Here is a 27,671-nt window from a genome sequence, read left to right as displayed (position 1 = left end):
TAGTGATTAAGGTTTCCTAATTGTTGGGCTATTAATGGCGCATCATGGTAATTGTCTGTGACGGAGTTTTTTTTTTTTTCATCTAAAATAGTGAAAAACTAGTTATAGAGTGTTACTAAACACTAACAAGGTCCTAATTTTTTTTGGTATCCACTAAATTTCAGCAGTACCAAATTGGTACTTGGACTTGGAAAGAAGTTACTCTAAAAGTAAACCCATGCTAAGTCGAAAGAAGCTGACCCACAACAAGCAAAACCTAGATCTCAAACACAGTGTGCCTCCACCAAAAAGTTGCGCCCCCATCACAAAGCCGCCACCATCATCATGAAGAAGAACCCACGAAACGACTAGATGAATGAAAAACAGGGATGAGTGAGCCACCCGCAGAAAGCATGCTCATAGTCCAACCAAATAATGCTAAGAACATTTTAACAACTACTTAACACGAAAGTGGGTAACTAAGGAGAAACACCTAAGCCGAGTAGCAGAGAATGGTGGTTGAAGACTAGCAACAGAAAGCAACATTTGAGCAAGAGAGAGACATGAAAGCCTAGATCTGAGACAAGTTTAGAGAAATTGAGAGAAAAGCTTAAGGAAATAAAAAACAAGGGCCAAATTAAAAACACAGAAGGTAAAATGGTAAGAGAGATAGGAGAAGTTGGGATTGGTAAGGAAGGCTGAAACGGGGTTGCCACTGACCCCATCCAAAAATAAGAGTTGGTGACAAAGGGAATCAGGTTTTTTGTGCCTTCGAAAGAGGGGAAGGGGTTTTCTCAAAATCAATAGCTTGTTGGCTTTGTTTTTGTTTTAAACTTGGTGTTTTGGTTGTCTTTTGGACGTTTTCACTTTATTATTGTAAATTATTTAATAAAAGTTGTCTTCAGTTATTATTATTAGAACGAAAACTGTCTGAATTCAAGATGCTATAAATTAAAAACATTATTAATCAAGATAATCCATCATTTACATAAAAAATTGTAAAGATTGACATAATATCTTAAAGTTGATTGAGAGAAAATTACCGGAAAATGCCAATAACGCCTGAAACTTTCTTTTTTCGGAATTGATGTGCTTTATACTTTACATGCATTTAAAATTACGTAGAGTTCAAGATCATGCTTTATACATGAGCAGTGAATAGGTTGATAGGGAACATATGGCAGGCGCCTAAATGTAACGGTTGTTGCCAAATCATATCACACTTTTTTTTTTTTGAAAGCTATCATATCACACTTTTTAGTAAAGAAAAAAAAAATAAAAGAAATAAAATTTTGTTTAATGAGAACAACTTATATAACACAACTACGTGTTATGAATCACGAACTGGTAGTTTAGTGGTAAAAGGTTGATTATGAGATTTCATTCAAATTAAAAACTGAAGGTTTCGAGTTTGAATTCCGATGTTGAAAAAGAAGCTAGACTTGTGGTTTGTGAATTTTCTCGACCCCAAAATAAGTGGATAAGCCCCCAGAAAAGGTGGATAAGCCATTAGTTGTCCCTTTTTATTTTTTTATTTTTATTTTTTTAAAACTACCTATTTTGTACTAGTATTAAACTATTTTTAATGAAGTAAGCAAACAAAATAGGCAAAATTGTACCATAATAATTGGAATGGTAAATTGCCTACTCAATTGTCTTATTAAAAAAATGTGGCTTCAATAAAATACCCAAACTAAGTATGCAAAATTTTATTTTATCTTTAACATCTACTTTTATTTTTTATGTTTATCTGATATGAAATAGTTTATTATAAATAAAAAGATAATGCTAGGTTGATCAATTTTCTAAATTTGTAAATCATATGTCACGAAATAAGCATATTAATTAACATTTAAATAATAATTTAATCACCAACAATCATATCATATAATTTACAAAATACAGAATCATTGTCCAAATTTGACTGAACCATTAGAGCATGTCTTTGCTGACATGACTCATTAAAATGGGTTTAACCATCTATTTGCCTACTTTATTGGACACGCTATTAAGTGATGTAAAATTCAAGATACATATGATATTATATGTCATGATAATAATGTACTTGTATTATGAAAATTAAAATCTAACACATAAATATGGTAAATGCAGTGAACCAGAGCAATAGTTCCAAATTCCAAACCGTAGAAAAAGCAGGAAAAAGGAAAGAAACTGGGTGGACCCAAGACCCGTCTCATCTCATCACCATAGATATAATATATACATAGAATGGAGCGTTACAGGCTTTATTTTATGTAGTCTTTTAGCAAGCAAAGCAAATGCAGTGGGAAGTTGTGGTTTTGGTTGCGTATACATAAATAAAAGATTACATGTACAAAAATATGTATATAAAATGAAGATCAAAAGACTAAAAGGAGATTAATAAATAAAAAGAAAGAAATTGACTAGACTGTGGGTACTGGGAACCGAGAAGAGAGAGGAGGAGAATAGAGGACTGCAAGTTCGAATTATTCTTCTTCGAGCGTGTGACTGCCTTTGTAAATACTAAGTGCTCTTTTGGACGCATACCCATTTCCTTCCATCCAATTTCCCTCTACCTCTCTCTTCTGGATTTTTGTTTTTTATTTTCTTTATAATACATGGTGTTTCGCTGTTGGTTCATAACACAACCCAAACTGAAGAGAGAGAGAGAGAGAGAGGAGGAGAGATGAGGAGAGATGTGGGTTTTTCTTTGTTACAATTTGGAGAGAGAGAGAGTGGAAGAAAAGCAAAAAGAGGGCAGGTCCTAATAAGCCTTTTACACGTGATAAGGAAAATACCAAAAGCACTTGCATGCGTGTATAAAAGATTCATCATCATCCATCTCTCTCTCCCCATCTCTCTCTCTCTAAAAACTCCTTCTTTCTCTCTCTAAACTCTCTCTCTCTCTCTGAATCTGAATCCCCCACACAACCCATCTTTTAAATCTCTGCCCTTTTGGTCCCCCTTCCATCCTATGCTTAAAACTTTCAAACCCCCAGTTTTTTATTTATTTTTTGTTTTCAATCCAAAGATCACTGCTTTATTTGTTTCTCGAGTGACTCTGTGAGTTAATTGCTTGCTACTGCTCCTGCTGCTCAGTGAGTTTAAATGGCTGGTTGGCTGTTGGTAAGTAGTCTCCAGCTTTGTTTCTCTTGGGTTTCTCTTGGACTTCGTGGGAGTATTTAATGGACTCATTTTTTTTTATTTATTTTGTTTAATTTCTGTGTGTGGCATTAATTTGGATAGTGATTTTACTGCCCTTTTCAATGTTTATTCCTTCCCCTTGGATATGTTCTTGATTTTTGTTTTGTTCTCACTGTTTTATTCTACTTCTTTGAGCAGTCACAACTCACAAGGTCTCAAATCTTCCTACACAAATTTAATATTATTTTTTTTATATTTCCTTTCAATGTGTGTGTGTGTGTGTGTGTATTTATGTGTGTTTTTATCTGCTTGGTCTTATTCCTTGTTATGTGAAAGTTTGACAAAATTTCAGTTTTGAGGACCAGACAGGCTCAAGACACTGGTTTTGCCTCCTGGGTATTTCCATTTTTTCAAGTTTCTGTTCACCATAATAATAATAATATTATTATTATATTTTATTTGTCTCAAGAGATTTCATGGCCATTGGACTGCTCATAGAAGCATCTGCGAGGAACACTTGGGGTTTTGGGTCATAGTCTTTTTTGTGTCTGCATTTATGATTTTAATTTATTTTTCTGCTTGGAGTTTCTTTGGGGTTGTTTATTTAATTTGTTATTTTATTACTGTTTGTATTTACTGAATAACTCTGCAAATTACAAGTCAGAGGAAGCTGTAGCTCTTACAGATTTCTAGGTTTTGGTATTCAGTTTTGTATGTACGTGTAAATTCTAAGATGTCAAAGTATGCAGAAACAGAGTTGAATAGTTGAAGTTTCAGTTTTTTGCATGCTTGTCGTTTATTTACCCCTACTGTTTTATCTTGCGTATAACTCTGATGAAATTGAAATAATATATTTTTTCTTTTACCATTTATTCATAGTTTTGGAAATTTATGTCCTTTTGATCTGACATGCCATTTTTCCTGTATGTTTTTTTTTTTAATTTTTTTTTTCCAGTGGAATTAGTGTTTAAATCTTCTGGAAATTGAGTGAAAAAAACTAGAAGGGAAGTAAAGCATTGTGTTTCTGTGCAATCTGGCGAAAGCTTCATCGTTTTGAACGAATGCTTCTGCAAACATGCCTATAAGAAAGAAAGAGAGCTCGGAGCAACACCTTGTGATCAAACCCCACTTGCAGAACCCAGTGAACCCAGTTCAGAAGGCACCGAAAACTGCCCAAAATGGCAAAGGTCCACCACCCCAGGAATCCCAAAAAGCCAAACCCCATAACCAAACTTCACCCCCAACAAAAAACAGAGGAAGAAGAAGGGGCAGAGGTGGTCGGAAGTCTGATCAAGGCGATGTTTGTATGAGGCCTAGTTCGCGGCACTGCACGGTGGCTCATCTGCCTGCCTCACCAAGCTTGGGTGGTGCTGCTTCTGTAGCGAATGCTCCAAATGGGTATGGCGGCAACTTAGTTTCCATGGATATGGGGTTTCCGACTTCAAGCAAGTCATTGAGCTTTGCTCCTCGGCCTGGTTATGGACAAGTTGGGATCAAGTGTGTTGTGAAGGCCAACCATTTCTTTGCAGAGTTACCAGAGAAGGACTTGAACCATTATGATGTAACCTCTTTTCTTTGATTTTTTTTTTACCCACACCAAAACTTTCTGTTGAAGGTCTGTAGTAAAAATTAAATTGATGTTTCTGCTGTGCAATAAAAATTGGGCCCTTTAATCTGACCTTCAATACGTTGATGGTGTTTTTTCTTTTCATAATTTCTGTTGCATTGCAGAAGAAAATTGAAAAAAAAAAACTGTTTTCACCCTCCTTTTTCTTCTAATGGCATTTATGAGATTTGAACTTAGACTTAAATCTTGTTCTTAATGTCTGGTTGTCTTTTCCCCATCGGCGATCTGACTCTTGCAGGTTAGAATAACTCCCGAAGTTGCATCGACAGCTGTGAACAGAGCTATCATGGCAGAACTGGTGAGGTTGTACAAGGAATCTGACTTAGGAATGAGACTGCCTGCTTATGATGGTAGGAAGAGTCTGTACACTGCTGGTGAGCTGCCCTTTGCTTGGAAGGAGTTCAATATTAAGCTTGTTGAGGAACAGGATGGAATCGTTGGCCGAACGTAAGGACATCGCCTCCTATTTTCCTTCCGTTTCAGTGTAAACTTTTATATATTCTTAGTTGGACTATGATAATATCTAAACACAAACGGGAAACAACAAAGTCTAAGAAATTTCCAAGGGTCTTTTTTTGTTTTCTGTACTTTGAATATTTGACGAGTAATTGGACTTTGTCGTTATAATCACAAAATGGAACTAATTTCGGATTACCTAATATTTCAGAAGAGAAAGAGTATATAATGTGGTGATTAAATTTGTTGCACGAGCAAACATGCATCATCTGGGTCAGTTTCTGGCCGGTAAGTGTGCTGATGCTCCACAAGAAGCCCTCCAAATTCTTGACATTGTATTACGAGAGCTCTCGAACAAGAGGTATCTATCTGTAACTGCGCTATGTTATGCGACTGCTGAGATTGTTTTTATTATTCATCTCACCGGGTCTTCATTTGGTGAAGGTACTGCCCCATCGGGAGATCATTCTTTTCACCTGATATCAGAACACCACAACGGCTTGGTGAAGGGTTGGAATCATGGTGCGGCTTTTATCAGAGTATAAGACCTACCCAAATGGGTCTTTCCCTCAATATTGGTTAGTTATTTAAGGTTACTTGAATTTCGAAAGGAACTCACTTGTGGTTTGTCTCAAATGATCTCTCACATATTGCTTCTCTTTTGTCGCATTTTGCAGATATGGCTTCAGCTGCATTTATTGAGCCTCTCCCTGTAATAGAGTTTGTAGCGCAGCTTCTAGGCAAAGATGTATTGTCTAGGACATTGTCTGATGCTGACCGTGTAAAGGTATTTGATTCTTAAATTTTTGGTGTGATATGTTTCTGTTCCCATATTATCGAATTTAATCTAGAGCGCAAATTTAAATGTCTACCAGATTAAAAAGGCTCTTAGAGGTGTGAAAGTTGAAGTTACACACAGAGGGAGTGTTCGTAGAAAGTATCGAGTTTCAGGATTGACATCTCAACCTACAAGAGAACTAGTGTAAGTTCGAAGTAGCTCTAGCTTAGGTTTTCTGTCAGGTTTATTGGTTCTTGTATTACTACAAGGATGTGTATATTTGCCCATTTTCATATTAGTTTTTTTGTTTTCTGAGGATCCTCCTTCCTTCAAGTAAAGCCAGAAAGTTGCATGGTGCCTTATCTTTCTCAGAGTATTCTTGATCGCCTTGCACTATTGTTTTATATGCTAATGCAAGCTTTGTTCAGGTTTCCTGTTGATGAAAACTTGACCATGAAGTCCGTAATTGAATACTTCCAGGAGATGTATGGGTTCACCATTCAACACGGGCATCTTCCTTGCCTTCAAGTTGGTAACCAGAAGAAGGCAAACTATTTACCCATGGAGGTGAGTAATTGTCCGTACAAAAAGGTCACCCTCCCAATGGTTATTTTTTAGGGAACTTTAACGAAAAGCACCTGGTACTGTTCACTTTAACGAAAAACCACATTTTTACACTAAAAAGTCAATTCTGGTACTATTCACTTTACCCTTTATTTTGTCCTTATCATTAAAATTCAAAGTTTTCAAGCCCTTTTCATTAGTTTTCCTTATTTTTTAATTACAATTTCTATTTCATAAGTCTTATGTGAAATCTACCTGCGTTAAACCTTTGCAGGCCTGCAAAATTGTTGAGGGGCAACGGTATACAAAAAGGTTGAATGAGAAGCAAATTACTGCTCTCTTAAAGGTTACATGTCAAAGACCTAGGGATCGTGAAAATGACATCCTACAGGTGATCTTTTATATTTTAATTGCATACTCCAAATTTTCCAGAGCGAAAATTATAACATGGTTAAGTTGTTTGTTCTCTCCTTGCTTTCTTCCCAAGGAAATACAGAATTTCTGTAATCAGTGGGGGTTTTCAGGAGTAAGAAATAGTGAAACTGGCTGATAGTTTGATGTATGACCAACTTGGGAAATGATGGTTAATGTATATATATGAACCAATATACGAAGTTCCATAATGCTAATAAAATGTAATTTTCTTTTTGACATTAAAATACGAGCAGACTGTTCAACACAATGCTTATGACCAAGATCCTTACGCGAAGGAGTTTGGAATCAAAATCAGTGAAAAACTAGCTTCGGTCGAAGCTCGAATTCTTCCTGCGCCTTGGGTAATGCTTCTCCTCCTTATGCTTTTTCCTGTGAAATGTGTGATTCAATGCATATTCTCATTTTTCGTAGCAGTTTAGAAAATATATGTTGACCATCTCACGGCCTTACCTGCAGCTGAAGTATCATGAAACTGGAAAAGAAAAGAATTGTTTGCCTCAAGTTGGTCAGTGGAATATGATGAACAAGGTACCACAGATCTCAATTGCTATCTTGTTTCTCAAATTGTTTATATTTTTCTAGGTTACCTTTCTGATTTTATAAATGTAATAACTCTATTTCTGTATGTAAATGAGTGTCAAATTGCCCATTGAACCATAATGGTAATTTTCAGTTTCAATAAATAATTACAATTCAACATATATAACCTAATCACCCCTGAAATTATAGTACAATCTACATTATCACCCCTGAAATTATATTACAATCTACACTACTGATACTTTGGCTGCCGGCTCTTCTTGTAATGCAGAAGATGATTAATGGAATGACCGTCAGCCGGTGGGCTTGTATTAATTTTTCACGGGGTGTGCAAGAGAGTGTTGCACGTGGGTTTTGCAGTGAACTTGCTCAAATGTGTCAAGTATCTGGCATGGTATTATTTCTATCAATTTCTTATGTAAAATGTTTTCTCCTGTTATTTCAAAATTTGGGCTTTAAATGTTTATTGCTATTCTGTAGGAATTTAATCCAGAACCTGTAATTCCAATCCACAATGCTAGGCCTGAGCAAGTAGAGAAAGCTTTGAAGCATGTTTATCATGCATCCATGAACAAGACCAAAGGAAAAGATTTAGAGCTCTTGTTAGCCATTTTGCCTGACAACAACGGGTCCCTGTATGGTATGTAATAAGTGCCAATGATTTCACTAAGAGTATTGCGTTAATCTTTGACCTTCATAAAATTAAAAATAACCTTTACACTTTCAATTTGATCTGGAATTGTATATTTTTCTAACCTGATTCTGCTGTTTTAGGTGATATCAAGCGAATATGTGAAACAGATCTCGGTTTAATATCACAATGCTGTCTCACAAAGTATGTTTTCAAGATCAGCAAACAGTACTTGGCTAATGTCTCCCTAAAGATAAATGTTAAGGTGTGTATAGTTTCACAATCTTGCATAATACTACAAGAACTGTGAATAAACTGATTTTACGATAAATGACTTGAGACAAAGTTGTTGAGAATGATGACATCCTTTTTCTTTATTTACGGTAAAGCCTCTTTTGTGGTCATTGCAAACCTTTTCTCCTTTTTGTAATGGTTACTATCATGTTCGGTCCCAATAATTTCGAGATCCTGTTGCTTTTTTGACCCATGCATGGTGCAGATGGGTGGCAGAAACACTGTTCTTTTGGATGCTATCAGCTGCAGGATACCTTTGGTCAGTGATATTCCAACCATAATCTTCGGAGCTGATGTGACTCACCCTGAAAATGGAGAAGATTCCAGTCCCTCAATTGCTGCTGTAAAATCCCTTATTACCTGGAACTTCTTTCTGCAGTATGTGTTGAAACCTTCGTTGCTAATGGTGTTTGTACTATTGTAGGTCGTAGCTTCCCAGGACTGGCCCGAAGTGACCAAGTATGCTGGATTAGTTTGTGCTCAAGCTCACAGACAAGAACTCATACAAGATTTGTATAAAACATGGCAAGACCCTGTTCGTGGCACGGTCAGTGGCGGCATGATCCGGTATGAGAACTCTTAACAAGCAGTTCTTTTGTTAATCTTGAGTGCATTCCACCCCTACTACTCATGGAAACCCAATTTGGTCCTTGGATCTTCATCTTCTGCTTGCATATAATGCTCTCAATGCTTAGGTTCTAATCTTCCATCTTTAATATTACTCTGTTTTGTCCAGGGATCTTCTGGTTTCCTTTAGGAAAGCAACAGGACAGAAGCCACTAAGGATTATATTTTACAGGTAAATGTTTGTATTTCTAGTGCCATTGTATGCAACTTAATTTGATTTGGCACTTTGTGGTTATAATGAGCAGTTTGATTGTCCATCAACTAGATTTCTTTCGTGTCAACTCGTTATTTGTCTGTGCATTGTTTTTCAATCTTTGCTGTGTTCTTAAATTTAATGGAAATGATTCTGAGCAGGGATGGCGTAAGTGAAGGTCAATTTTATCAAGTCTTACTATACGAGCTCGATGCAATCCGGAAGGTGAGAATTGATATTTTTTTGTTTCATTTTCGCTGGTATCAGTATATTGGAGATGAAGGTGGAAATAACATTGACAAGTAATTTTCGTACAGGCATGCGCTTCTCTGGAACCAAACTATCAACCACCAGTGACTTTCATTGTAGTTCAAAAACGGCATCACACACGATTATTTGCTAATAACCATAGGGACAGGAGCAGCGTAGACAAGAGTGGGAACATATTACCTGGTAAAATTAACCTATCTTGAAAACTTGCATCTTTCAGTCATGTTGCACCTTACTTACTGACTAATACACAGTGTTTTGTGCTCTAATGTTTATCGTTTTACTGTTTTCAGGCACCGTGGTTGATACTAAGATTTGTCATCCAACCGAACATGATTTTTATCTCTGCAGTCATGCTGGTATTCAGGTAGCTGTATTCACTTTTTATCTCTGCAGTTCTGCCCTGGAATCTCATTGAAACCATATTCCATAAAATCTGAAACAATCATGTTCCAAAAAAATTCGCCTTTTGTGATGATCTTAAGTTTTCAAATAACGTATGGCTATAAATGCGTAGTGGTCTTTTAAACAAAAGTTTAATTGCAATTTTCATTTATTTTGCTTTGTATTTACTTATTGTCTTTTGACAGTTGAATGTATGGATATTTATCTTATATGACAGGGGACAAGTCGCCCAGCTCACTACCATGTTCTCTGGGATGAGAATAACTTTACTGCTGATGGAATCCAGTCATTGACAAACAACCTTTGTTACACATATGCAAGGTGCACGCGCTCTGTCTCTGTTGGTAAGCCATTGTTCTTCCTTGTAACGTTACCAGATAATTTTCTGCTCATTCATAATCAGTTCTGTAACAAAGCCATGATAGACAAGGATACTGCCTGCAAAAAGTTTTTGAATTATTTTCTATATCCTTTTGCAGTACCTCCGGCATATTATGCACATTTGGCTGCTTTCCGTGCTCGATTCTATCTGGAGCCAGATATGCAAGAGAATGGTTCTACTGGTCACACTGCTAAGGGTACACGCGCTACTGGAGAGTCTGGAGTCCGACCATTACCAGCCTTGAAGGAGAATGTAAAGAGAGTAATGTTTTATTGTTAGAAGTGGAAGAGGGTCCATGGTTTGGTCACTGAAACGAGATTAGCCAGAAAAGACGCTGCAACCAAAAGATGATTGTTCGCGGTTAATTTTCCTTCCTCGCATACAAACCGTTCATCCATGGTTCGAGGTCTTCCGGTTCAACTAGCGGCGGGAGGAAAGAATAGAAAGGGTATTTCTCAGTTTAGATCAGTCCTTTATCATAGATAGCACTCTAGAAGGTCCTTGTTCTCTGCAGTGTAGACCCACTTAGAGGGAGTTTATATCAGCTGTAGGCTTTGTAAAGAAATGTTAGCTATTGAATCTAATTTACATCTAGGAAATTTTTGAGTCAGGCTTCAAAAATGCTTTCTCAAAACTACCAGTGGCAGTTTTCTTGGCAAGTAATCTCTCAGCATGAATGAGAAGAATTGCAAGATATTACTACGTGCAATTGCTTCTGCAAGTCACCAGTTACTTCTCAACCCAATAAGCTGTTCTCATCTCCAAATAAAGTAATATTTTTGCCTAATATGAATTTTACTAAAAGGTTCTGGTGCATCATTGCACACTATATCTTAGAATGGTGAAGAAAGATTTCCAACCACAATCTCTTGAAATAATATTCCCTACTCTAAGATGGGCGAGGGATGGGGATTTGGGTGAAGATGCATAATTGATAATCCATAACAACTGATTTCAAACTCGTCACTTATGCGTGTCGAACTTGATGCTTTCACTTACAGGAGGTGAGGATATGAGTACAGTTATAACTTATTGCTAGTGGTAGCTAAAAGTTAAATATAGAAAACCACTAAATATCTAGTGGAACTAGGTACAAACTTATAAAAAATGGATTAAGAGACACTTATTATTTTTTTTTTAAATTTTTTTTTTTACAAACGATATTATCTATACTCAAGGATTGGAGGAGTTGGCTAAACCTCACAATAGGCTTGTAATAATGTAGTTACAAACAAAGGTGAAGGCTAAGAAGGAATGTTGTAAAGCCTTATACAAGGAGAGGACTGATGAAAATGGTGAAAGGTATAGAAAAGCGAAGCAAGAGGCGAAGAAAGCTGTCAGAGAAGCTAAGTTAGCGGCTTACGACGATATGTATAAACGACTAGATACCAAAGAAGGAGAGTTGGATATCTATAAACTATCTAGAGCAAGGGAAAAGAAGACAAGGGACCTAAACCAAGTGAGGTGCATCAAGGATGAGGATGGAAAGGTTCTTGCTACAGAGAACGCGGTTAAAGACAGATGGAGAGGTTATTTTCATAATCTTTTCAATGAAGGACATGAAATGAGTGCTTCTTTAGGGGAGTTGAGTAACTCAGAAGAGTGTAGAAACTACTCTTTTTATCGTCGAATCCGGAAGGAAGAAGTGGTTGTAGCTTTGAAGAAGATGAAGCATAAAAAAGCAATAGGCCCAGACGATATACCAATCGAAGTGTGGAAACTTTTGGGAGAGACAGGTATAACATGGCTCACTGACCTTTTCAATAGGATTTTGAAAACGAAGAAGATGCCAAATGAGTGGCGAATGAGCACTTTGGTGCCTATCTACAAGAATAAGGGCGACGTACAAAATTGCATGAACTATAGGGGTATTAAGCTAATGAGTCATACAATGAAGCTCTGGGAGAGAGTCATTGAGCATAGATTGAGGCAAGAGACACGGGTTTCGGACAACCAATTCGGGTTCATGCCAGGGCGCTCAACCATGGAGGCAATCTATCTCTTACGAAGATTGATGGAAAGATATAGAGATGGGAAAAAGGATTTACACATGGTCTTTATAGATTTGGAAAAAGCGTATGATAGGGTCCCAAGAGACATTCTTTGGAGGATTTTAGAGAAGAAAGGAGTACGAGTAGCATATATCCAAGCTATAAAGGATATGTATGAAGGAGCAAAGACTGCCGTAAGAACTCATGAAGGACAAACCGAAAGCTTTCCCATAACTGTAGGATTACATCAAGGCTCATCCTTAAGTCCTTACCTTTTTGCGTTGGTAATGGATGAGTTAACACGACATATTCAAGATGATATTCCTTGGTGTATGCTTTTCGCAGACGATATAGTGTTGATAGATGAAACTCAGGAAGGGGTAAATGCAAAGCTTAACCTTTGGAGAGAAGTGTTGGAATCTAAAGGTCTTCGCCTAAGCCGATCAAAGACAGAATATATGGAGTGCAAGTTCAGTGCAAATGGAGGCCAAAACGAGTTAGGGGTGAGGATCGGAGATCAAGAAATACCAAAGAGCGACCGTTTTCGTTACCTAGGATCTATCTTGCAAAAGAACGGAGAATTAGATGGAGATCTCAACCATAGAATACAAGCTGGATGGATGAAGTGGAAGAGTGCATCCGGCGTGTTGTGTGACCGCCGTATGCCACTGAAGCTCAAGGGAAAATTTTATAGGACAACAATAAGGCCGGCGATGCTGTATGGCACAGAATGTTGGGCGGTGAAACATCAACACGTACACAAAATGGGTGTAGCGGAGATGAGGATGCTTCGTTGGATGTGTGGGCACACGAGAAAGGATAAGATTAGGAATGAGGATATCCGGGGTAAAGTAGGAGTAGTCGAAATTGAAGGAAAGATGAGAGAAAATCGGTTACGGTGGTTTGGACATGTGCAAAGAAGGCCTACTGACGTTCCGATTAGAAGATGCGACTATGGGACAGAGGTTCAGGGCCGAAGGGGTAGAGGAAGACCTAGGAAAACTTTGGAAGAGACTCTAAGAAAAGACTTAGAGTACTTGGATCTAACGAAGGACATGACACAGGATCGAGCACAATGGCGTTCTAAGATTCATATAGCCGATCCCACTCAGTGACTTGGATTTTCCAAGTCTCCAACCGAGAAGTTTTCCTCACTCGGGAAATTAAGGGAACACTACCCCAACCTACATGCTCCACTCAGAAAGCTTCAACATACAAACTTTAACAAAAGAAAATTCAAAGAACTTAGCGAAGAAGGCTTTGGTGTATTTAACACAATACGTTGAAATGAAGGAAAGCTTATTTATTGATATCCCCGATAAGCTACAAATATGTACATATACATGAGTCAAAATAAGCACACAAGAGGGAGCCTTCACAAAGGTTGCTTAGGAGAAGTCTCAGCAGTCGGTAGAGCCCCAGAAAGAGAAGGCACCGGAGGGGGATCATTTGGAGCCTCAGTACTGGACAGAACCCTAGAAGGAGGAGGCATCAGAGGTTGATCATTTGGAGCTTCATTACGCGGTACAGCCCTAGAAGACGAAGGCAATAAATGCCTTTGGAACAAACCCACAAATCTCTGATGATCAAGTAAAACCTGACCATCAGTTTCCTTCATCTGGTCAAGCTTCCTCTTCATGTTTGTAGCATAGTCATGTGCGAGCCGGTGCAACTGTTTATTCTCATGCTTGAGCCCTCTAATCTCCTGTTTGAGACTCATCACTTCAGCCGCCAATGATTCAACTTGGCGGGTTCGAGCAAATAGGCGTTGGGCCATATTAGACACAGAACCTGCACACTGAACACTGAGAGCCAGCGAATCCTTAACAGCTAACTCATCAGACCGTTTGGAAAGTAGTCTGTTATCTTTGGGAGTGAGAAGGTTCCTGGCCACCACCGCAGCGGTCATATCATTCTTCATCACGGAATCCCCAACGGTAAGAGGACCAGTAGGGGAGACGAAGGATGGGCGCCATATGTTGTCTAGAGAAGGCGGGGCTGCCTCTTCAACAAGGTTCAAGTCAAAACGACGGTCGGAGGGGCCAGACATTTTCAAAGGTGTTGAAGAGAGAAGAGGTCGGACAAATCAAGATCTTAGAAGTGCAAGAATGAAGCTTCTACTGGTGGAGATTCAAGTGTGCTTTGGAACTTAATGCCAGCCCCTATAAAAATCTGCACTCGACGAAGCTTCAGAAATCGAAGAGGCGCCTGCTCAGAAATCGAAGAGGCGTTTGCTTTCTCAAAAGCTGGGCTGCTTAGAGATCACGAGGGTTGATCTCAGAAATCGAAGAGGCGTTTGCTTTCTCAAAAGTTGGGCTGCTCAAAGACCACGAAGGCCGATCTCAAAAATCGAAGAGGCGCTCGCTTTCTCAAAAGCTGGGCTTCCCAGAGACCACGAGGGCCGATCTCAGAAATCGAAGAGGCACCTACTTTTCCAGCCTTTTCCAGCCTTGTCAGCACCTGTCACACGCACACTCAGTTTTGCGGAAATTATGGGCATTCTGTCAAAGACTTCTGGGGAAGTAGAAAACACATGAATCTTACTGTTCAATCACCCACTTCCCACACGCAACAATAGCTCATGGGTACCACAGATAACTTTGCCAAAGTTGAGCACGTGAAGCTTGCAGCTCCCACTACATCGCTCTGACCAAGAAGGGTAAAAGAATAGCAAAGAAACAGCACTAACAAAGTTTCGACCCATAAATTTTGAAGGTCTAGCTACCATATTATTACCCACAAGGGTAAAGGAACAGTACCACTGCTGGATAATTGGAAAGTCCCTGTGTGTCAACCTCTGTGCTTCGTGGCAAGGTAGACTAGCAAACATGCCCAACCTTTACTCACATTCGAGAAAACACTCCCAATAAGATTGCTTGCTCCAAAATCGAAGAGGCACCGTCCTCCGAATCTCGAGAGCCAGACTCCCAACATGACTACTTTCTTAAAAATCGAAGAGAGGGTAAAGGAACAGTACCATTGCTGGATAATTGGAAAGTCCCTGTGTGTCAACCTCTGTGCTTCGTGGCAAGGTAGACTAGCAAACATGCCCAACCTTTACTCACATTCGAGAAAACACTCCCAACAAGATTGCTTGCTCCAAAATCGAAGAGGCACCGCCCTCCGAATCTCGAGAGCCAGACTCCCAACATGATTACTTTCTCAAAAATCGAAGAGACACTGCTCCCCGAATCTCGAGAGCCAGACCCCCAGCATGATTGCTTTCTCAAAAATCGATGAGGCATCGTTCTCCGAATCAATCGAAGAGGCGCTCGCTTTCTCAAGAGCTGGGCTGCTCAGAGACCACGAGGGCCGATCTCAGAAATCGAAGAGGCACCTACTTTTCTAGCCTTGTCAGCACCTGTCACACGCACACTCAGCTTTGCAGAAATTATGGGCATTCTGTCGAAGACTTCTGGTGAAGTAGAAAGCACATGAATCTTACTGTTCAATCACCCACTTCCCACACGTAATAATAGCTCATGGGTACCACAAATAACTTTGCCAAAGTTCTCTGCCAAAGTTGAGCACGTGAAGCTTGCAGCTCCCACTACATCGCTCTGACCAAGAAAGGTAAAAGAATAGCAAAGAAACAGCACTAACAAAAGTTTAGACACATAAATTTTGAAGGTCTAGCTACCATATTATTACCCACAACTGTAAAGGAACAGTACCACTGCTGGATAATTGGAAAGTCCCTGTGTGTCAACCTCTGTGCTTTGTGGCAAGGTAGACTAGCAAACATGCCCAACCTTTACTCACATTCGAGAAAACACTCCCAATAAGATTGCTTGCTCCAAAATCGAAGAGGCACCGTCCTCCGAATCTCGAGAGCCAGACTCCCAACATGACTACTTTCTCAAAATCGAAGAGAGGGTAAAGGAACAGTACCATTGCTGGATAATTGGAAAGTCCCTGTGTGTCAACCTTTGTGCTTCGTGGCAAGGTAGACTAGCAAACATGCCCAACCTTTACCCACATTCGAGACAACACTCCCAACAAGATTGCTTGCTCCAAAATCGAAGAGGCACCGCCCTCCGAATCTCGAGAGCCAGACTCCCAACATGATTACTTCCTCAAAAATCGAAGAGACACTGCTCTCCGAATCTCGAGAGTCATACCCCCAGCATGATTGCTTTCTCAAAAATCGAAGAGGCATCGTTCTCCGAATCTCGAGAGCCAGATACCACAGACCACTTTTTCAAAGTGCTCTGACAGAGTTAAAACATGTGAAACTGGCAGCTCCCACTACCGTGCTATGACCAAGCAGGGTAAAGGAATAGCATTACTACTTGTTGTTAGGGAGACTCCTATATATGTCGACCTCCATCCCCAACGGACAGGCAGACCTGCAAAAATGCTCAACCCTTCATCATATCTGAGAGGGCACTCCCAACGAAGCCTTTCGAAATATTCAGCTTTCTTTTCCCCCGATAATACCTCTGCAAACAAGCTATACTAGAGCAAGAATATCTCATATCATCAGGGTTAAAAGCAAGAGTATCCCATATCATGCTTTTTCCCTGTCTTTTCTTTTGGCCTTGTTTTTACCTGCAAGACAAGGAGAAAAAGAGCAATCAGTCAGCACTTGGAATCAAGCTTCCAGCCAGGAACTGACTGCCTGGAACCCCTTACCTGATTACTTACCTGGCATTGCTCTCGAGTACTCATCTTCAACATCTTATGTTTCCAGGGAAGATTCCGCATCTGCTTGAGGAACAGATAGGGCAAGTGCGAAGGATACAAGGAAGCATGTGGAGACAAGCGTAACAGCACACGTGCCGATACATTCATTACTCTGTCAAAAGAAAAAGTATCCCATATCAGCAGGGTGGAACGTACTCTAGATTTGATGGACTTGTTTTGACCCTTAAATTCTTCAGTCGGCCTTATACTCTGGAGGAAACCAGAAAACCCTCCAGCTCAGTTCAAGAATAAGCCTGTGGAAAGTTACTTCTTCAAAAGCAAAAGTATCTCATATCATCTCTTCTCATTTTTCTTCTCTTTATCCTTCATGCTGCTGCAAGATGGGGAGAAGGTGAACAATCAGTCGGAGCTCTGATTGCTTACCTTGTCTGTCACCTCTTTCAGCAGACCCCCTAGCTCGGCGACTTGGGGGACTCCTACTACATGGTTTGTATCGCGCTTGACCAAGCCTGAAACTACAAGTAAGCCTCAAGTGAAATTGATACATTACCTTGTGCATCTCCACCAGTTACAGATACCACCCCTGGATGGAGGAAGAGTACTTCCAGAGAAGATGCCACATCTACCTATGAGACAAATAAGGCAAGTCAAGACGACACCACACTCCGATACTTAGAAGTTTCGTGATTACGAGATCATTCTCCCACAATATTTTCTAATGTCATTTGTACTAAATCATTCACTTGTACTCACTAAATGAGAGCTTGAACCTATGTACTTGTGTAAACCCTTCACAATTAATGAGAACTCTTCTATTCCGTGGACGTAGCCAATCTGGGTGAACCACGTACATCTTGTGTTTGCTTTCCTATCTCTATCCATTTATATACTTATCCACACTAATGACCGGAGCAATCTAGCGAAGATCACAAAAAGCGATCGTTTTCGCTACCTAGGATCTATCTTGCAAGAGAACGGAGAATTAGATGGAGATCTCAACCATAGAATACGAGCTGGATGGAAAGAGTGCATTCGGCGTGTTGTGTGACCGTCGTAGGCCACTGAAGCTCAAGGGAAAATTTTATAGGACGGCAATAAGGCTAGCGATGTTGTATGGCACAGAATGTTGGGTGGTGAAGCATCAACACGTACACAAAATGGGTGTAGCGGAGATGAGGATGCTTCGTGGGATGTGTGGGCACACGAGAAAGGATAAGATTGGGAATGAGGATATCCGAGGTAAAGTAGGAGTAGCCGAAATTGTAGGAAATATGAGAGAAAATCGGCTCCGGTGATTTTGAACATGTGCAAAGAAGGCCGACTGACGCTCCGGTTCGAAGATGTGACTACGGGACAGAGGTTCAGGGCCGAAGGGGTAGAGGAAGACCTAGGACAACTTTGGAAGAGACTCTAAGAAAAGACTTAGAGTACTTGGATCTAACGGAGGACATGACACAAAACCGAGCGCAATGGCGTTCTAGGATTCATATAGCCGACCCCACTTAGTGGGAAAAGGCTTTGTTGTTGTTGTTGTTGTATTAAAGGTTTATAATTGGTTTTATTTGGGTGTCTTTCGTGAAACAGTTAAACATGTTGGGAAATGACAAATAATGCGGTCAGCAGGCAAACGAAAACGAAAGAAGTTTTACATACTAGTTTTTGTTGAACGTTAAAGTGCTAGCTAATCTAACAAACAAAAGTAAAAGTAAACAAAGATGGGTTGTCATTCGTCAATCATAATCTGCAGGGTTAAAGTGCTAATTATTCCTGGCTCTGCGTCCATACTTCTCTGAATCTCTGCAGGCTAGGCTGTTAGTTTCCTTTTAGTCTTGTAGGCTTATTGCTTTGTTGCCTCTGTTGTCAAGCTTGTTTCCTTGCAATTTCTCAGTAATTGGGGGCTCTGCTCTTGTTGTCTTTAGGTTTGGCACATTGATTTATTTACAAGAAACGAGAGAGAGGTCATTTCTTGCTAGCTTTTTGTTTTGAGTAAATTGTAGCAATGGTCCCTCAATTTTAATCAAATTGGAGCAATGGTCCCTCAACTAAAAATCTATTACCATTGGTCCCTCAACTTATCAATATGTGTAGCTATAGTCATTTTCATCAATTTCGTCAAAATTTCGTCAAAATAAGTTATGTTAGAATGACCAATTATACAATTAGGGTCCCTCAACTCATCAAAGTGTGTAATTATGGTCATTTTCGTCAACTACGTCAAAATTTTTGTCAAAACGAGTTATGTTGGAAGGACCATTGCTACAATTGGTTTAAAGTTAAGGGACCATTTCTCCAGTTGAATTAAAGTTGAGGGACCAATGGTAATGGATTTTTAGTTGAGAGACTATAGCTGCATGTTTTGATGAGTTGAGGGACCAATGGTAATGAATTTTTAGTTGAGAGACCATTGCTCCAATTGAGTTGAAGTTAAGGGATCATAGCTACAATTTACTCTTTTTTTTATCATCGAAAAATTTAAAATCGGCTTGTATGAACTTCCGCTCTGGTTTACAATCGTTAGCTAAAGTCTCTGAATTTAATGAAACGCGCACCATTTGGTCTCACATGTCCAATCCTGAATAGTGAAAGTTAAGAGATCAAATCCAAGCAATGGTTAGAATTCAAGAATCAATTGTTGGTTTTATGTCTTACCATGTAATCAAATTGATGAATTTTTTTACTGAAGAACTAAAGGTGTATGTTTTGCTAAATACAAGGACATCAATTTACGAACTTTTAGTTTTAGAACCAATTGTAAAACTACGATTTGTTTAAGAACCAAGATGACAATATCTCAAGTTTATCATGTTCTCTTCCTAAAAGCTCTCCTCTCTCTCTCTACCAACACTAAAAACACTTCTTTTCAGCCGCCGACCCCTCTTTGGCTAGGGTCGGTGGCAGCCAAATCCTTTCAATTCTCAATCCTCTTCTCTCTTTCCCCAACCTTTTCCTCCTTTTTCTTTAACTTGCTTTGTCTATTTTTCTCGGTTGTATTTGGTTTGAGCTTCTGTCTCAGTGTTACCTGGGCTTTGTTTCAGTCTACCCTGAGTTTGTCTGAGATTTGCCATTTTCCTCTCCAAATATCGTTCCTCACCACATATCCCATACCATCTACCTCAGCTATTAAACTCTTTGGATGTTTCCTTCATGGATCATCTCTAGTAGCACTCCTCGGTGGTTAGTAGCTTTAAAGTGCTTTTTGCACTAGTCTACCCCATTTTTCGTTGATCCATTTGGTTCATTGGTTCGTCTTCTAGGTGGTGGTGCGGTTGTTTGCTATTTTTAGTGCTATGGTTTTTTTGCTTTTGTGTTAATATGGGTTGCCTCTTTTGAGCCTATTTCGTTGTAATTTATTTGTGTGAAGTCGGATTTTGCTTGACTGTTTTAAACTCTTTTTTGGATGGTCCTTATCTTTGTATTAACTTTCTATTTTAATGAATTTTACTTTGATTGAGAAAAAAATAATCTGGGGGACACAAACTTTAAATTATAGGATTTTGCTCCCAATCTATCGCTATTACTCCATAATGTTATAACGATGTTGAGATAAAGAAGGAGCCAAAGCATCTTCAGGCCTATGGATAGCTCCACCCGTCTATCACACACCTGTTTGTGTTTTAACACGTTACGGCATGATTCATTTGTGATACTGATACATTGTCATCTTAATTAATTGCATATGGAATATCTGATAGGATTTTTATCACCTATAAAAATAGGGATAAAACATTTTAAAATACTTGTAAGAATACAAGGTAATCGTAGTATAGATGACTCTAGCAAAGTCGTTCTTCACATGGATTGAATAAATAATTTATGTTAAACTCAATCTTAATTAATTATTTAAAGCGAAGTTTGAAAAAAAAAGATTTTATGACTTAAAATATTAAAAACGAATTTAATTAAAAACAATTAAATAAATTGGCGAGTAAATAAAACAAAAGAAAATAGTTTGAAAATTTATTTGAGCAATAGGGTTCTGCCGTCACCTTAACAATCATACGTAGTTCTTCCAATTACTTATGACTTACACATGCATATTTGAATGTTAGGTTTTCCTAATATATATCTTACTTGGAACTTCCAACATAGAACGTATATCTAACATGCAACCCGTCTGTGGTGTCCAGATCGAATGTGAACATGCAAGACTCATTAAGTTTTGTGAAAATCTTTTGAAAAACCATATAACCCTTAAGACGTATCGTCAATCCTAAGAAGTTACACATATTAACCACAAGAAGCCTTAGTCAATTCCAGGACAGTCCTCCGCCAAAATTGCATCAAATTACTTTTCTAAATATCCTAATGGTGGCCAACATCAAGACAATTAGATAGTTTTAACCGGTGATTAACAATTCAAAACTTGCATGCATAATATCATAAGCAAATTGAAAAGAAACTACGTATTCTTGCTAAGGCTCGTGGCCTCACCCTAGCAAACGAAATTAGTTACGAACAATCATAAAATAAAATATTATTAAAAACATGGATAGAAAACACCTTGTAAGTAAAAAGTCTGAAATTCTCCAAAATAGTGCTTGCGTTCTCCTCTTCTTCTCCCTAATGGCTAAATAGCCTTATTTATACTACTACAAAATAAAACCCTACCTAGAAAAGGTCTTCTAAAAACTAGGATACATAATAATTAACTTAAAAGAAATTAGAAAACATAATCCTATCAAATATGGAAAATCTGCCCAGCCACAAATCAGCCACGTTTTTTGAACTTTCAGGTCTCCAAAACAGGCCCAAAATGACTAGAATTAAAGCTTGAGATGTCGTGAACATAATTACACAAGGCCTCGAACCCAAAAGACACAATCTTGGATGTCAAAAAGCCCAAAGAAGCCCAAAACGTCACTTTGACAGCACCGCGCGCTGCTTTTTTATTTTATTACCATAAATAAACCGTTTGGTATAAAATTCTGAAACTTTGATATGAACAAATTGAGAGACACACGAACATCATCGATATCATTTTGAGTTGCCACCCTAGCATTCACTATCTTATGCTGATAATTTTAATTTGATTTCAAGTTGGAAGTAAATTTTATATACATGTGAAAGGATGGATCGGGGATGTAACTTGGTTTCTAATATTGGCAAATATGATTCACATTTTCAAGTTAATATTTTTTGTTGTAAACTTAGCTTGCATTATTCATATCGTGTCAGGTATATCAGTAGTAGTTTTGTACATTCAGTCATCATTTTTGTCTTTTTTATTATACGAGAAGATTCATCCAACCACTACTGTAGATATTTTGGTGTCCTCTGTACACTTATAAGTTATAACCCTAGGTATGATGCTTCCATCTTTTTCCCAGTTCCAGATTCGACTTCTTATTCTGGCAATTAAGCTCTTTGGCTTCTTTCTTCCCTGGTTAATTAAAGTTATAAGGTATTAATCTTCTCACGGGTAGAGATTAATCAGTGTAATATTTATTTTACTGCATGCCCATCTGAACTCTGAAGCAAGCTGTGCTGAGCATATTTATTAGCCATTGTCATCATCCATCATATATACATGACCTCATATTTAAATAATGTCCTTCTCATGAACGGTAATTGACAGATGAGAAGTGTAGAAAGAGTTGGGAGAATCAAACAAGTGACGTTTTAGATTATTTGGTTCTCCAGGGAAATCTGAAAACTCCCATGGAATCTTTTCCATTTATACATTCTACCAAAAGAGAAGGCCCAAAGTTCAACGACCAACATGCAGAGAAACTCTTAAGAGAGAGAGAGAGAGAGACAGAGAGAGAGAGAGAGGCTCATTACATTATTCACATGGGCTCACAGTAGAGAAATTACATCATCACTGCTATCCCGTTGCACATTTAGGAAATTACAGCCAATTTAACAGGTTATCTACTGAGAAGTAAAATTTGTCAGAACTAATCTTTGTGTCTAGTTTGCATTGTGATGAAGTGATTAAAATATATGATACTTATTTTCATTTTGAATCCTAAAGGTGGAGAGCAAATTACATAGCACAGATACATTGCCATTGTGATGTCAACGTCGTGCCAATAATACAACGTCATGTAAAGAGAAATTTACATGTCGTTGTACTATTGACACTGTACGGTAGTGTATCAGTGTCATGTAAGTGCTCCTAAGGTGGTATTCATGCATGCCATATGTGGCTGCATATGCCATTTCTCAATTTGAGAAGATGAGCACTAAAATGACTGCAGCCTGTACTCCAGTTTTGGCTGCAATATAGCCAGCATATATACAAACAACTTTGTCTCATCAGACATCCCCGAAGGGCCACTGTAATCACATCCCCAATTTTCCTCTCCTTTCTTTTCATCTACATTAGATTAATTTGGAGGAAGTAAGCTAACCTTGAAACAATAACAGAAATGTACAGCAAGAAAGTATAACCAAGAAACTATGCTCAAAAGGATGATTTATCCAACCACTGAAACAAGACCAACAAGTAGCTTAACAAAGAAACTTCTTTTTTTTCTTTTGTGTTCAATTAAAATATTCTGAAAATTGGTGAAATTCACCACTCCTGTTTTTGATTGAAGTCATATCAGTGTTTCCTATATCTCAAGCAGTTTCATCACGTTTTGTTTAATTTCCAGTGAATTTCATAAGAACTATAAATTGTTCTGGGAGATGTGTATGTAATTGGACCCAGTCCCAGTTGAAATATATACATATCTGACCATCATACATTCATAAGCTCAGACCAACTATATACAAAAGCCCTCAAGAAATAGTTAGACCTGCAACATTAACTATGTAAGAACCAAGCTAACCATTCACTATGCATCATCTCTCTCTCTCTCTAGAAAACTAACCATTAACTATGTAAGAACCAAGCTAAGGCTTGATTCCGATTCAACAAACACAGAACAATTATAGGAACCTCCAATTGAAAATTATAATCCAGACAAAAGGTTCAGATAATCAGATGACCAAATTTCACCCCATATAGTATTTAATTGAAACCCTTCACTGAATTAATCATGATGAGATAATGAACACATATACGAATAAATGAAATCTTAAGATATTGGCAGATTTGAGTACGGCCGGCCGTATAACTACTATTTATCTAAAAGACTACGGCTAGGTATTGGCTCGATCACCAAAGTGTCTGTTGAGGAGCAAGAAATCATCGTACTGTGTTGTGTCATTAAAAAACCCTAAAACCCCCAAATATCTGACATTTCCGTGCAAGTTTTGCACACAAAAAAATAGAAGAATAGATAAATTATGAAAACAATTTATCGATACACCAGCTAAATCACTGCAACAAAACCCGAAACACATATATACTAATGAATTAGATATTGACAAGCTGAATTAATTGAGGTCATGAAACAATACCTTTTTATTTCCAATAGCTAGGGATTATAAGTTGTTATGTGGGAATTAGGGTTTTGATGATCTCATGCTACCAGTAACAGGTGAAACTGCCAGATGATCTGATCTTCCCTAAACGAAGTTGGGAGTTATAAGATCATGCTGGCAGCTTCAACTGCTACCAGTGCATGATAAGAACATATGCATGCACGCTGCAAACTCCTTTCATCGGGGAGGGGGAGAGAGAGAGAGAGAGAGAGAGAGAGGGAGAGAGAGCTAGTGAGCTAGGGTTTGGTGGAAAAGAAAGAGGATGGGAGGAGGGTATTAATAGAGCCAGAAGGTGGAATTATCATTTCACTTAGATTTAGATGTAATATTAGAGGGACTGCAAAGCTAAAAAAGTTAATAATAAAAACAAAATCAAAAGATGTAAGAAAGAGATGAGGGTGGTCCCGATGTTTGCACATTGAATATTATCGTGCGGAGATGGCGTTTTACCAGCAATCATGCCTATGCAAGTTGGCACGAACTCGATTTCTATAAATCCCCATCCCCTAACAACTAACTATTAAACCACTAATTCTATTGTTTGTTAAAAAAAAAAAAATCACTCCAATACTAAACCGCATGCAGTTTGCAGACAGAGGGGACCCTAAATTCACATCTCTCTCTCGCACTCTGCAACTGCAACAAGGCAAAAGTATCAATTGAACCATGACCATGAGAGAGCCAGAGGAAAAGGAGAGGTGACTAGTGTGTTTAAATTTTGGGACCATTTTGCATGGTTACAATTGCCTAAATATAGGTATTGCATAATGCATAATGTTTCACACATAAAGGTCAAAGAAGAAAGCATCTCAATTATCATCCCAAGAAAATGATCTCTCTCTCTCTCTCTCTCTCTCTCTTCTCTAATTAATTTCAAATATATTTGTTTATTGCATTAAATCCATTCCATTTAAGTATTTTTCTCATTTTATTGATAATTGCCTTTTTCTTTGTAAAATTGCCATTTGTTGAATATTTGGTACTTCTGCATCTGATTGATGCCAGCTGCCAAAATACTAGTTATTGGAAACATTTGATACCCTTCAAATTACAGAAGGAAAAAAAAATATCATCAAGAAAATAGAAATCTGATACAGACATTTTGGAAAATGACTACTGTTAAGAAAAAGCTCTGGTTGTTTAAAAAAGTGTTGTTCCTTTTCTTTTATAGACACTAGGTGTGATGATGAGACCAATGTATGCGACCACCCTTTGGATTAAAAATATGAATAGCAGAAACTAGCTAGATGTTAATTGGTCTAAGATCGCTGAATAAATATGCCTAACTTTTTCAAGATTTTTGCCCACGATAATTTGATCGAATGATATTTTGTTGGTAGAAATTTAGAATTTCATTTCCAAAATACTTTTTTGAGATTTTTTTTCTTCAAAAAACTTCATTTTAATCCTTAAAAAAGATGAGTTTTAGACTATAATCTTGTGTAAGATTAGAATCTAATTTTAGTCCCTGAGATATTTAATCATCTCATTTGTTAATTATATTTTGATGTTTTATTTCTTTCTTTTTTTCCCCTATTTTTAATGTATTAATACATTTAATTTTTATTTTCATTTCATTCATCATAATATATTTTGATGTCTACATTTAGGTAAACTAATTTTTTTTTTTATATACTATATTCCTATACAATATGTGTAACATCCCATATCGACCAACAGAAAGGGGGTGATGTGCCTTATATGTACATGCTCCCCTCCAATAGCATGGGGCATTTTGGGAACTAACTGGCTTCAGGTTCCATTGGAACTCTGAAGTTAAGCGAGTTCGGGCGAGAGCAATCCTAGGATGGGTGACCTCCCTAGGAAGTTCTTGTGTGAGTTACCAGAAACAAAACCGTGAGGGTGTGGTCGGGGCCCAAAACGGACAATATCGTGCAAGGACTAATGTTGAAAACCCCATTTTTAATAAAATTACACTTTAAGGGATTAAATTGAATATGTAATCTAGCACCAGATTTTTTTTGAAATTCTAATCTTTTGCAAGGACTAATGTTGAAAACCCCCTTTTTTATGTATATTCCGTAAAAAAAATTAAATCAACAAAATATTACAATACTAACAATACATTAAACAATATTTATGCTAATTATAAGAGTCAATTACAAATCAAAATAGAAATTGCATTGCTGTTTCTAAATCCATAGGAAAACAAAACCGCAAAATAGAACTTGAATTGCAGTCTCTGAATATCCCAAAGCATCATTTGGTGACTTGTATTTAATTGAATTGAATAGTATACTTTTTCTTTTTTGAACAAACAATATTACCTACACTAAGGGGAAATAGATGAGATTAGCCTCACAATGGGTTAACAATAATGTGGTTCAAACTTGCCTTTGACGAGAATTGAACCTAAACCTCCCACTTACAATTGAATAGTATACTTTACCACTATATGTTGGTTGTTTAAAAAAAAAAAAAACCACTATATGTTGAAGCAAAGAATAGATGCCAACTTACAAAACAAAGCATTCATTACTTGCATCAATATACAGTAAATCGTCCAATTTAATTCAATACAAGAAAAATTGAAAGCGTTTATTTATTCAAAAGATTTTGTTCTAAGTGAGGTCTTGCTATCACATAGAACAAGAGCTCTTGATAAAAAAAAATTATAAAAAAAATAAAAATTGAATAACTTGTAATCAAATAACCACTCAAAGTTGATTAACATCAAGTTCATTCCTTGATTTGACATTGACTGCCATGCATACATTGCACAACAATCCACTCGATAGCGGATAGTTACCATATGCGATGTTAAAACTTACTGCCATTTCATTCCATCATGTTGTGGAATGTTTTAACTTTCTAGGGTGATGATGTTTGCAAGATTAGCATCATGCACCTACCCTAATTTGTACATGACTGACATACCAATTACCAAGCAAGATCCCGGACTAGGAAATATTATTAAAGTGTGCATAGTGAAATTTACTTAACATTAATATATGAATGTTTATATATTGCTAGTGTAAAATTCACATGTGACTCAAGGCCTGTTTGACTTTTTCGGTTTTTATCTTTTTGTGATTGAGAGTTTGAGAAAATATATATGACGAAAATGAGTTATGAAGAAGGATGTTGCGATAATAGGAAGAAATAAAGAAGAATTAATGAAAACAAAATCTTAAAAGTGGAAAACAACTTAAAATTATTTTAGCTTCTGTGTCCTAGTTTTTGTTGTCATATTTACTTGCACATTTTTTTTTTACATCTCTTCCACCATCTTTCTCCACTCTTTCTATTTTCTCATTTCTTTCATATACTTTCTCTAAATATAACTTAAGCAGAAAACATCAATAGATGACCCCTTTAGTGACATGATAAA

At 37.7% G+C, this 27,671-nt stretch overlaps 2 protein-coding genes and 1 long non-coding RNA gene across 10 annotated transcripts; 1 reads left to right on the top strand and 2 right to left on the bottom strand.

The window, feature by feature from the left end:
* Positions 1 to 2,624: 2,624 nt before the first annotated feature.
* On the top strand, positions 2,625 to 10,928 carry LOC126608609 (protein argonaute 10). 4 transcript variants are annotated; one of them, XM_050276564.1, is made up of 22 exons: positions 2,625 to 3,087; positions 4,061 to 4,666; positions 4,971 to 5,179; positions 5,400 to 5,549; positions 5,633 to 5,766; positions 5,866 to 5,975; positions 6,064 to 6,170; positions 6,395 to 6,533; positions 6,805 to 6,921; positions 7,199 to 7,306; positions 7,422 to 7,493; positions 7,777 to 7,899; positions 7,986 to 8,145; positions 8,280 to 8,401; positions 8,636 to 8,773; positions 8,855 to 8,997; positions 9,167 to 9,229; positions 9,412 to 9,475; positions 9,568 to 9,703; positions 9,814 to 9,887; positions 10,143 to 10,269; positions 10,405 to 10,928. In XM_050276564.1, exons 2-22 carry the CDS (start codon positions 4,181 to 4,183, stop codon positions 10,584 to 10,586), a joined length of 2,964 nt encoding a protein of 987 aa, XP_050132521.1. In that variant the 5' UTR covers positions 2,625 to 3,087; positions 4,061 to 4,180; the 3' UTR covers positions 10,587 to 10,928. The 4 variants fall into 4 exon arrangements, with proteins under 4 accessions (XP_050132521.1, XP_050132522.1, XP_050132523.1 ...); XM_050276565.1 differs by having other exon boundaries at positions 5,400 to 5,553; positions 5,637 to 5,766; XM_050276566.1 differs by lacking the exon at positions 2,625 to 3,087 and adding an exon at positions 3,122 to 3,634.
* Positions 10,929 to 13,443: 2,515 nt separating this feature from the next.
* Positions 13,444 to 16,385, bottom strand: LOC126608859 (uncharacterized). Of its 5 annotated transcripts, none has more exons than XM_050276875.1 (2): positions 16,009 to 16,385; positions 13,444 to 15,311 (listed from the first exon to the last, which is right to left on the bottom strand). In XM_050276875.1, exon 2 carries the CDS (start codon positions 14,346 to 14,348, stop codon positions 13,674 to 13,676), a length of 675 nt encoding a protein of 224 aa, XP_050132832.1. In that variant the 5' UTR covers positions 14,349 to 15,311; positions 16,009 to 16,385; the 3' UTR covers positions 13,444 to 13,673. The 5 variants fall into 5 exon arrangements, with proteins under 5 accessions (XP_050132832.1, XP_050132833.1, XP_050132834.1 ...); XM_050276876.1 differs by having other exon boundaries at positions 13,444 to 15,093; XM_050276877.1 differs by having other exon boundaries at positions 13,444 to 15,353; positions 16,051 to 16,385.
* A 6,316-nt stretch (positions 16,386 to 22,701) lies between these two features.
* Positions 22,702 to 24,577, bottom strand: LOC126608866 (uncharacterized). The gene is made up of 2 exons (XR_007618002.1): positions 24,296 to 24,577; positions 22,702 to 23,264 (listed from the first exon to the last, which is right to left on the bottom strand). It is a non-coding gene; the product is annotated as an uncharacterized LOC126608866 (long non-coding RNA).
* Between the last annotated feature and the right edge of the window lie 3,094 nt (positions 24,578 to 27,671).

The sequence above is a fragment of the Malus sylvestris genome, chromosome 16 (genome assembly GCF_916048215.2).
Source record: "Malus sylvestris chromosome 16, drMalSylv7.2, whole genome shotgun sequence".
Classification (NCBI taxonomy): Eukaryota; Viridiplantae; Streptophyta; class Magnoliopsida; order Rosales; family Rosaceae; genus Malus; species Malus sylvestris.
This window is presented reverse-complemented; position numbering and strand designations above follow the sequence as displayed.

Excerpts from the sequence above, each read along its gene's own strand:
- LOC126608609 (XM_050276564.1), top strand. The coding sequence starts at position 4,181 with ATGCCTATAAGAAAGAAAGAGAGCTCGGAGCAACACCTTGTGATCAAA. Across the intron at positions 8,402-8,635 it reads CCCTAAAGATAAATGTTAAG|ATGGGTGGCAGAAACACTGT; the intron begins GTGTGTATAGTT and ends TGCATGGTGCAG. Across the intron at positions 9,704-9,813 it reads GAGTGGGAACATATTACCTG|GCACCGTGGTTGATACTAAG; the intron begins GTAAAATTAACC and ends TACTGTTTTCAG.
- LOC126608859 (XM_050276875.1), bottom strand. The coding sequence starts at position 14,348 with ATGTCTGGCCCCTCCGACCGTCGTTTTGACTTGAACCTTGTTGAAGAG.